The 11,433-nt window shown below is 34.4% G+C and overlaps 1 protein-coding gene across 1 annotated transcript; it reads right to left on the bottom strand.

Annotated features, from left to right (window-relative positions):
• Nucleotides 1-9,125: 9,125 nt before the first annotated feature.
• LOC149835941 (protein POLLENLESS 3-LIKE 2-like) lies at nt 9,126-10,945 on the bottom strand. Its single transcript, XM_090009674.1, has 4 exons — nt 10,790-10,945; nt 10,410-10,622; nt 10,109-10,264; nt 9,126-9,989 (listed from the first exon to the last, which is right to left on the bottom strand). The coding sequence occupies exons 1-4, from the start codon at nt 10,943-10,945 to the stop codon at nt 9,126-9,128; spliced, it is 1,389 nt and encodes a 462-aa protein (XP_089865800.1).
• Nucleotides 10,946-11,433: the final 488 nt, after the last annotated feature.

Here is an 11,433-nt window from a genome sequence, read left to right as displayed (position 1 = left end):
GAACAATAGTTAGTCGACTGAAATCAAATATTAGCAGACTGACAGTTATCGTCGATCGACTAATGTATTTAACAGAGTTGTTTGAAAATCTGAAGTTTGAAACTTAGTCGGCTAAAGAAAAAGTTAGTCGACTGATAATATCATCAGTAGACTTAAAAACCTTTCAGTCGACTGCTGCTAAATTTTTCAGAAAATAGATATTATGTCCGGTCGACTAAGAAAACCTTCAGTCGACTGCTGCTAAATTTTTTAGAAATCAAACATTATGTCTGATCGACTAAGAAAACCTTCAATCGACTAATTCAGAAAATTGACGTTTTTGCTTTGAAAATTTGGCGCAAAAAAGTTGGTCGACTGGTGAGTCTATTGGTCGACTAATAAATATGAAAAATTAAGTAAAGAGTTTTCTAAAACGATTTTCATCAAGTGTTCTTTTAGAAAAGATTTTCTAAAGACTTTTTAGGTGAAATACAATTGAAATATGCACTCTAAGTAAGGCTTTTACAAGAATCTAAGACATTTAATAAAATTTTACATTTGCACACTAGTCTTCAAAGATTCTTCATCAAATTCTTCAATTCTTGTCATCTTTCTTAATTGCCTTAGCTGAAATGCAGTTGATTCACTTGTTTATCATCAAAACCTTATACTCGAAGTATTGTGTACGACTTCATTGTCATAACAATCTCTCCCTTTTTTATGATGACAAACTAGTCAAAGATGGAGCATTTAGATGCGTAGATGGAGATTTTACTCCCCCTATCAATATGCTGCAAAACATAAGAAGTTAGCACAATCAAAGCATATATATCACATATTGATTGTTTTGCATTTCCATCATTACTTCATGCATTTCTTTTTTTTTTCTTTTTTATGAAAATTGGTATCAAGTTCTTATGCAATTTTCAATGTTTTCTCATGCAATTACCATGTTTGTCTTTTTCTCCCCCTTTGTCATAATCAAAAGGAGTAAGTGCAGTCATAGCATAAGCAAAATGCAAATTCAAGTTCAAAATATTACAACCTAGAAATTATCAAAGTTCAAGAAAATAAAGGAGGTAATAACTGTAAACAAAGTTAAGAGAAGTGTTGTTTGACTAATTAATAGTTGTCAGTCAACTAAAAAGGTTGATTTTGAAGATTTTTCAAAAACAAAATGTTTAAAAAATAAATTTATAAATCTAAAAATAAGCAAATGCCTATTTCTCTCCTAATTCTCATAAAATCTTTATTTTTAAGTGGTTTAGTGAAGATATCGGCATGTTGTGCATTAGTGGGTATAAAATTTAACAAAATATCTCCTTTTAACACATGATCCTATAAGAAATGATGTCTCACTTCAATATGATTAGTTCTTGAGTGCTTAACAGGATTTTTTGAAAGATTTATAGACTAGTGTTATTACAATAAATAGTTGTTGTGGAGTAATTCAAACCAAATTCTTTTAAGGTTTGTTTCATCCATAGTACTTGTGAACATGCTAAACTAGCCGCTATATATTTTGCTTCAATTGTTGAGAGTGACATTGAATTTTGCTTTTTACTAAATCAAGAGACTAAGGAATGTCCTAAAAAATGACAAGTTTCACTAGTACTCTTGCGATCAAATTTGCTTCCAGCAAAATCTGCATCACTATATGAAACTAAATCAAAGGAAGATGATTTCGGGTAAAACAAACCAAAGTCTGAAGTATCTTTCAAGTATCAAAGAATTTGTTTTACAATAATTAAGTGTGATTCCTTTGAATTAGCTTGAAATCTAGAACACATACAAATACTAAACATTATATCGGGTCGACTAGCAGTTAAGTATAATAGAGATCTGATCATACCTCTGTAGAGCTTAGTATCTACAGTTTTACCTTTTTCATCTTTGTCAAGAGAAGTAGTTGTGCTTATAAGATTTCTTCTTGATTTCGACGAGTCCATGCCAAATCTCTTAAGAAGTTCTTTTGTATACCTAGTCTTGTTGATGAAAATTCCTTCTTCAGTTTGCTTTATTTGAAGTCCAAGAAAGTAATTCAATTCGTCCATCAAGCTCATTTCAAACTCTTTCTGCATAGCTTTAGCAAATTCTTTACAAAGATAATCATTAGTAGAACAAAATATTATGTCATCAACATAAATTTGCACAATAAGAATATCTGAATCTATATTTTTAATAAATAAAGTGGAGTCTACCTGACTAATAGAAAAATCAGATTGTTCTAGAAAATTTTGTAGTCTTTCATACCACGCTCTTGGTGCTTGTTTTAGTCCATACAAAGTTTTTTTAAATTTGTAGACTTTTTCTGGATATTTCTCATTTTCAAAACCTGGAGGTTGCTCTACATAAACTTCTTCATTATTGTATCCATTTAAGAATGCACTCTTAACATCAATTTGATATAACTTAAAATTCATGTAACTAGCAAAAGCAAGCATCATATGAATTGACTCTAATCGATCCACTGGTGCATAGGTTTCATCAAAATCTATGTTTTCTTCTTGATTATAGCCTTGTGCTACTAGCCTTCCTTTGTTTCGAATGACTTCGCCATTTTCGTTCAGCTTATTTCGGAAGACCTATCTTGTTCCAATTACCGGATGATCCTTTGGTCTATCAACTAAATCTCATACATCATTCCTAGTAAATTGGTTAAGTTCTCCAGACATTGCCAAAAGTCAGAATTCATCATCACGAGCCTCATTGATATTCTTTGGTTCTATTTCAGATATGAAAGCAATATTTGCAATAGATTTTTTCAATTGCCTTCTAGTTTGGACACCACTCTTTATTTCTCCAATAATCTGCTCATATGGATGATTGAAAACTTCTTTTCAAATCGGTGGAAGAGGAATATTTTCTTGAGAAGTTTTATCTATCAAAGGTTCTTCTTGAAGTATGACTTCTTCTCCTTCGCTTAGAGGTATAATCTGCTCACAATTTTCATCAAATGCAACATGTAAAGATTCTTCAATGCAAGATGTTCTTTTATTAAAAACACGATAAGCTTTGCTTCTAGAATCATCTAAAAGTATTTTGGTGAATTTTTATCTTGAAGCATGGTTCTAGTACATTCTTGCAAAGTTCTATTCTTTCTTTCAACAACTCCATTTTGTGGAGCCGCTCTAGGAAAAGCAAAGTTGTGAGATATATCATGTAAATCACAAAACTTTAGAAAAGATTCATTCTCAAATTCACCACCATGATCACTACGAATTGTAATAATAGATATGGATTTTTCATTTGTAATTCTTTTACAAAATTTAGAAAATTCAGAAAAAGCATCATTTTTGTTTTTTAGAAAAATCACCCAAGTAAATCGAGAATAATCATCTACTATAACAAAAGCATACTTGCTACCATTCAAACTTTGAATTCTAGATGGTCCAAAAAGATCTAAATGCAAAAGTTCAAGAGGACACTTTGTTGAATTTATATCTTTTGTTTTGAAAGAACTATTGATTTGTTTACCCATTTGGCAAGCATCACATAAGTGATCCTTCTTATATGGTATTCTAGGTAGGCCTCTAACAAGTTCATTCTTGGATAACTTAGAAATTAATTTAAAGTTAACATGTCCAAGTCTCTTATGTCATAACCATTGAATTTCATTTGAAACAATAAGACATTTTTCATTAAAAGTGAGTAACTCATCTAGATAAAGTTCAGACACATTATTTCTTCTTTTACCTTTAAAAATGATCTTTTTAGAATGAAAATCAGAAATTAAGCATAAATCATGTTCAAAAGAAATGAGAAAACATTTATCACATAATTGACTAATGGATAATAAATTATGCATTAAACCATCTACTAAAAGAACATTTCCTATCAAGAGAAATTTTGGATTACCAATGTTACCAATACCGATTACTTTTTCTTGTTATTGTCACCAAAGGTGACGGTTCCTCCATCCTTACTTTGGAGGGTGGAAAATAACTCCAGCCTTCCAGTCATATGTTTGGAACAACCGCTGTCCAAGATTCACTTGCTCTTTATTTTGTATACCTACAACAAAATTGGAAGACAAAGCATTTGACCCCTTTTTATTTTCGGGTCTATGAGCGTTAGTCTTAGGAGCTCATATCCATTTGGATTTTGGTTTCCTTTGATAATAATTATTCTTTTTATAAAAAGATTTAACATTTCTAGAGTAATCATGTCTGGGCTTATAAGCTTTATAAGTATCATGATTAGATACATTTCTATTATAACTCAAAAATTGAGTTCTTTGAATCAATGATTGAGAATTTTGTCTTTGATTCTTCACCACATACTTTGGTCTATTTTGAGTATCAAAGAAGCTATATCCCAATCTAGTTTTGTTAACCGAGCATCTTTGAGAACCAAGAAGTCTTTCTAGATTTTCTTGGCCATTAGTGAACTTAGTCACTATAGAAAGAAGATCATTTGATTTTTCTTTCAGACTTGATATTTCTTCTTATAAGATATTGGTTCTAATTCCAATTTCTTTTATCTCAGATGCTTGACAAGAGTTTTCCTTCTTGAGATCCTCTATCTCTTGAAGTAACACTTTGTTTTGAGAATCAAGAGTTGAATTTTCAGTTTTTAACTCTTTGTTTTTAGAACTTAGACTCTTAAATTTAGCATATAAATCATTAAATGTTTCTAATAAATCATCATACTCAATTTCACTTACCGAGTCTTCTTGTGCTACAAAGAACATGTTGGCGACTTTTTCATTTGATTCTTCATTTGATTCTTTATCGGAGGAGGAATCACTATCATCCCAACTTGCTTGAAATACTTTTTTCTTCTTGAATTGGTCCTTGGGTTTGATTTTGAGAAGAGGACAATCTTTCTTGATGTGTCATGCTTTTTTGCAGTTAAAGCACTTGACTTCATTAGGATTGGAAGAATCAGTTTTCTTTACCTTCCTTTGAAATCTTCCATTTTTGATGAATCTTTTGAATTGCCTAGTGATGAGGGCAATATCTTCATCTTCTTCTAAATCTTCAGAGTCAGAAGTGACCTTCAAAGCAAGAGATTTCTTCTTGTATTCTTCTTCTTGTCTATCATGAAGTTGGACTTCGTATGTCATTAAGTTACCAACCAAATCTTCAAGAGAAAGAGTGTTTAAATCATTTGCTTCCTCTATTATTATGGTTTTTCTCTCACATTCAGGAGTTAAACACCTTAGGATTTTTCTAAGTAAATCCACTTGTGAATATTCTTTTCTAAGGGATTTTAGAGTGTTAGTGATATCGGTCATTTTTGTTACCATGTCCGATATAGACTCATTTTGCTTCATTTTAAACAATTCAAATTTATGAACTAAAGAAGAAAACTTAGATTTCTTTACCTTTGACGTACCTTCATGAGTAACGAAAAGAATTTGTCAAATTTCATTTGTTGTAGAACATTGAGAGATGCGATTGAACTCTACCTTGTCAATGGCATAATACAGCGCATTCATAGCTTTGGCATTGAGTGAAGCAGTCTTCTTTTCTTCATCGGTCCATAAGCTGAAATCAGTTGATGGTGTTTGGTACTTTTCTGAAACAACTCTCCAAATTTCGAGATTCATGGATTGTAAGAATATTATCATTCTTGCTTTCCAATATTCATAGTTTGTTCCGTCAAAGAGAGGAGGACGAACAGAGGAGCATCCTTCTTTGTGCTGAGATATTGTTGTTGTCATGATAGATGATGGTAAGATCAAAATATAGCAAACCTACTCTGATACCAAATGAAAGTGTTGTAGGATCGAGGCAACGAGCACTAGAGGGGGGTGAATAGTGCTTTTAAATAACGTCTTTGAAATTTTGAAGGATTTTGAGATTCGTAAAGCAATCACACAAAGAACATAAGAATTTATCTTTGTTCAGTCTTCCAGACCTACATCCAGTCCCAATGCAAAACCCGCTTGAGATTTTCACTATCAACCTTGTGTCACTACAAGAACATACAGACCAAATCTGGTCTCATTTTCAGTAACAATCCTACTGAAAGCAAACTCCTTTAAACCAAGGAGTCATTTTCCTTTTACAGAAAAATATAAATTAGCAAACTTACAATTAACTTACGAGCCCTTCTTATGAATGCAAATGGAATACAATTGGCTTTTAAGGTTATTGAAATACTCAACTCACGAATTCACTATCTCTCAAAAGAATTTGAGTGAAAAACTGAAGTGAAAATATCAAGTGAGTGAGAAAACAAATACTTAAATGAATAGGAGTGAAAAGCAAAGAATTTGATCTTTGTAATTCAATATAATTCGAGTGTTTTGAGTGCAGAATGCACTCATATTTATAGTTGAAAGATTTCATACGTTGAGGGTATGAAAGGGTGTCAAAACCGACACTTTTGAATGGTCAATTCGTTTGAAAAATGAAAAGACGCACCTTTTAAAAGTTTCAGGAAAAATGGCAAAATTAATCGACTGGAATAATAGTTAGTCGACTGAAATCAAATATTAGCAGACTGACAGTTATCGTCGATCGACTAATGTGTTTAACAGAGCCATTTGAAAATCTGAAGTTTGAAACTTAGTCGGCTAAAAAAAAAGTTAGTCGACTGATAATATCATCAGTAGACTGAAAACCTTTCAGTCGACTCCTACTAAATTTTTCTGAAAACACACATTTTGTCCGATCGACTAGGAAAACCTTCAGTCGACTGCTGCTAAATTTTTCAGAAATCAAACATTATGTTCGGTCGACTAAGAAAACCTCCAGTCGACTAATTCAGAAAATTGATGTTTTTGCTTTAAAAAATTGGCGCGAAAAGGTTGGTCGACTGGTGAGTCGATTGGTCGAGTAATAAACATGAAAAATTAAGTAAAGAGTTTTCTAAAACGATTTTCATCAAGTGTTCTTTTAGAAAAGATTTTCTAAAGACTTTTTAGGTGAAATGCAATTGAAATATGCACTCTAAGTAAGGCTCTTACAAGAATCTAAGACATTTAATGAAATTTTACATTTGCGCACTAGTCTTCAAAGATTCTTCATCAAATTCTTTAATTCTTGTCATCTTTCTTCATTGCCTTAGCTGAAATGCAGTTGATTTATTTGGTTATCGTCAAAACCTTATACTTGAAGTATTGTGTACGGCTTCATTGTCGTAACAGAAACCGCTGGTCAGATAACAAATTGTTCCATGGACATGCACCCTTTCTTTTCAAACTTGGAATGATTGTGTGAGAGTGTGTTAAGAAATATAATAATATATGTGTGTGCTACCAGATATATATATACATAACAACTGATCTGATATGTATATAGGGAGCTAACTCATATCAGGTTTTTTTTCTTTCTTTTCCAAATCTGATTAGAGGTGAAGAAAGTATTATCTTCCAAAATCATTTTGTTTAACAGGTGCACCGGCCCACACCCATTGTTCAACCTTGGTCTGAACGCCTAGCGTTCAGACCTGGTTTGGGCGCTTATCAGGCAGACCGTGGGTCTGATATGCCAAGGATCCAGACACTACTCGGGTGGGTCTGACCAGCCGTGAGTCCAGACCATGGTCTAACCCAGCTGGGTTCAGGCCAGGGTCTAAAACAAAAATAAATGCATTTTTTTTGTGTGCAGGTTGATGTACTCACAAAACATGCACCTGATCATTTTTTTTATTAGAGACCTTAGAGGATAACATTTTTAAGACTTACACACTATCCGAAAAATTGCATAACTATAAAATTTTTGGAAAATCACAAAACTAAGCATATTCCAGATTTTTATGTAAACATGGACTTAGGAAAATACCTCTTTACCAGGCTTAAATGTATCCTGAAATATCACAGACCTCGAGAATTATATAAAAAGATTATTTTTCAAGGCCTATCTGATTCCTAAAAAGTAGAATTGCAAACTTACTAATTTTTTTCTCAAGAATCACTGCACCCAAATAAGCGCAATGACTTGAGTGGGACGAGCCCACTGGTCACTGTCCAGACCTTGGTCTGAACAAAGCCCGACTGATAAAAAAAACATGACCACTAAAATATATTTGATCAATAAATTTCAATGTTTTGAATCAAAAGAATAATGGCAGACTTGGAGTATGTTGACTCACTATAAATCATAATCGATCTAAATAGACCTTAACATTTTTATTTGAAACAAAAGAAAATAATTGCAGACCTTAAAATTCGGTTTGAATAGACCCTCAACATATTTGATCAATAGATTTCAATGTTTTGAATCAAAAGAATAATGGCAGAGTTGGAGTATGTTGACTCACTATAAATCATAATCGATCTAAATAGACCTCAACATTTTTATTTGAAACAAAAGAAAATAATTGCAGACCTTAAAAAATCGGTTTGAATAGACCTCAACATTTTTATTTGAAACAAAAGAAAATAATTGCAGACCTTAAAAAATCGGTTTGAATAGACCCTCAACATATTTTGATCAATAGATTTCAATGTTTTGAATATCAAAAGAATAATGGCAGACTTGGAGTATTTGACTCACTATAAATCATAATCGATCTAAATAGACCTCAACATTTTTATTTGAAACAAAAGAAAATAATTGCAGACCTTAAAAATTAGGTTTGAATAGACCTCAACATTTTTATTTTTTTGAAACAAATGACAATAATAGCATACCTTAAAAATGATATGCTAATAATACATGTGTGCACTATCCTCTTTATTGTGTACATATGTTTATTCTGAAAAGGTATTTTTCTATACCATATCTTTATTAGGGGCGACAGTCAACTATGTTTTTGTCTTCTTGTGTAAAGCAGAAAGGGACGTTCCATGTATTTCTCATTCTTTTGAAGCTAATGATCTTCATTGCATTTCTCCGCTCTCTTTGCTATGTTGTTGCACAGAAAATTGTATTTATCTCATGAAAATCCAGGCATGAAAAATGACTCAGCACATTTGCCTGTGCAAACAATGTTGAATTTTCATTCTTAACAAAGATTTAGTTGCAAAACAATTAAAATGAAAAACAAGCATCATTGATGAATAATTAGCACGCATGGTCATGTCAGCGGCAATCACTGTTGACTACTTGGAAGATTTCACTTGGAACCCTGCAGACCAACAGGCTCGAAACTAGGAGAACGAGTCCATCTCCCACCCTAATCAGCAACATCATTTAAATAAAATAAATAAATGAGACTAGAAATAAAGGCAGAAACATGGGACAAGAAGTTTAGTTGGGGCATTGAGGACTCAAGGGAAGAGCGATCTCCTGGAAAACTTTGAGTCGCTTGGGTATCTTTCTCTGGCAATCTGTTGGTTTTGCGGTGTCACAAATAAAAGCTGCAGCTGCCATTATTGCTTCTTCAAACTCTTTGTTGTCTGGCCAGATGATACTATCATAGTCCCTTTGTTCTGCTGGTTCTGCTAAAAATGAGCCCTTTATTGATCTTTCTTCAAATTGACCCAACCCTGTTTTCCTGAACTTCTCTATATCTTGGTCTGTGCTAACTGATCTCATCCTCTTAAGGTTGCATACAGGATCATGAATGGTTCTTTCGGACAGGGTGTTTATTAGTTTCGAAGAATAAAATGGTGGGGCATCAATATTTAGTGAATTCTGAGATGCTGGTTTGGTGCTTTTCTGCAATGGAGGAAACCCACTGTCTATATTGATTGAATTGAAGTTCTCTGCTGGTGGTTTGCTGCTTTTCTGCAATGGAGGAAAACCATTATCCATATTGATTGAATTGAAGTTCTCATCAGCATAAAATTGGGTGCAGGGCTGAGGCTGCCACACTGATGAAGATACTGGCTGGAACTGATCCTGGTCATTCATAGATTGGAGATCCCTGAGCATCTCTTGTGCTCTTTCATATGCTTTTAGATGTGAATCAACACCTCTAGGTCCATCTGTTACAGCAGGCTTCACCCTCTGCAGAGTTACTTTGGCCTCTGAGATTCTCCCCTGCCTCATCAAGCAGATGCCCAAATTGCACATTTTGTTATTATCAGGGGCAATCGATAGTGCTTTTCTGTATGCGGCTTCGGCATCAACATAATTGTTCTGCTGCATCAAAGCCCAACCCAAATTTCCCTATAAAAGTTTGTTAGAGAACATGTCAGTTCCTTTTCTATCCACACTGAACTTGGTAGTATTAGAGTCACATTAAAAAATATATATCTTAGTGGTGTAGGAACAAGGGAAACGCTTACCAGTAATCTAGTTGTTTCTTGTTCAATGGAGACCTGAAACTTCTTTCCTTGAGATCGTGCCATCTTTGTTCTCTTGCCATTAAATGCCATCCCTTGTTGAATCAAGAACAGTTTGCGCTTTAAAAGGGCAATCTGATCATCTAATTTCCCACACCTCTGCAACAGATTGACTTTTAGTATCACCAAAAGAAAAAGAAGAATCATAGAGGATGAGTACAGCAAAAAGGAAAAGGTTAGTGTTTGAAAGGCAAAACAAAAGAAACAAAGGTTAGTTTGAAGAGCAAAACAGAAAGAAGCAAACCTTATATAGATCAAGAAGGATATTATCAAGGGACTCCTGGGCGCTGTCCGAACACCTGTTCCGTAGCGATTTGATGGCTTCAATTGCTTCATCTGTGCGGTTCTGCTGCTTCATCACAATGGCCATGTCCTTGAGAGCACTATCCACTCTGTCACCCGCATTGATTGCTGCCCAAAAGAGCGCAATCGACTTCTCAGGATCTTTATCTACCAACTGGTCCAACACCACAATGCAAAGGAGACCAAAATCAATAACAGAAACAGGAACCGTGGGTCATCAAAAGCCAATCAGAAAAAGGAAAAAAAAAAGAAAAAAAAAAGGAAAAGGAAGGGGGAAAGCATCATCCTCGTCACTAGATGGAGTAAGGGACAAAAACCTACCTGAACGTGTTTGGCTCTGACATAAGGGGTGTCTCCAATTGGGACTTTGTGGATGACATGAAATGGATCCGTCCGAGCGTGCGGATTCCGAATAGGAGGAGGGGGTTTGATGGGCGAAGTTGGTGCAGATTTTGAAGGCCTGATAGGGAGCGCCATTGCAGCAGTATGGTGGTGATCTTCTTCACAGAGATGAAGCCTGTTAGTTGATAGATCTTTGCCCTTTGTTTTTTGGGAGAGACAGAGAGAGCGGCCAGAGGAAGCAGAGCGGAGGCAGGAAGCGAGACAAGAGAGTTAAAAGAAGCGTTGGGACGGAACGAGTCACCGATTTGAATCCATTGGAAATTTCTCGACCGTTGCCGGGTTACCGTTGGGACGAGGATAAACAAAAATCTAGCCGTTGCATGCTCAAAAAAGGTCCGTTGGAGTTCGTACCGTGGCGAGGCAGAGATTTTAAAAGCAAGAGTTTGCGGGGCCCACAAGTGATATTACGAAGAACTGTAAGTGTTCCAGCCCGCCATGTTTAAATAAGCCCGTGACAGTAAGGGTACGTTTGATGCACCATTTCAAGCTGGATTATGAAGAAAATCTCTTTGGGAACAGATATTTTCAAGGGAACAAAGATTTTCAACAAACGTTGGATGGGT

The sequence above is a fragment of the Nuphar pumila genome, chromosome 6 (genome assembly GCF_984573655.1).
Source record: "Nuphar pumila chromosome 6, dmNupPumi1.hap1.1, whole genome shotgun sequence".
Lineage (NCBI taxonomy): Eukaryota > Viridiplantae > Streptophyta > Magnoliopsida > Nymphaeales > Nymphaeaceae > Nuphar > Nuphar pumila.
Note: the sequence above shows the minus strand (reverse complement) of the source record. Positions and strands in the feature narration are given on the sequence as shown.

Coding starts and splice junctions, on each gene's coding strand:
- LOC149835941 (XM_090009674.1), bottom strand. CDS start 10,945: ATGGCGCTCCCTATCAGGCCTTCAAAATCTGCACCAACTTCGCCCATC. Junction 10,623..10,789: donor TCAGAGCCAAACACGTTCAG/GTAGGTTTTTGT, acceptor GTGTTGGACCAG/TTGGTAGATAAAGATCCTGA. Junction 10,265..10,409: donor TCCTTCTTGATCTATATAAG/GTTTGCTTCTTT, acceptor AATCTGTTGCAG/AGGTGTGGGAAATTAGATGA.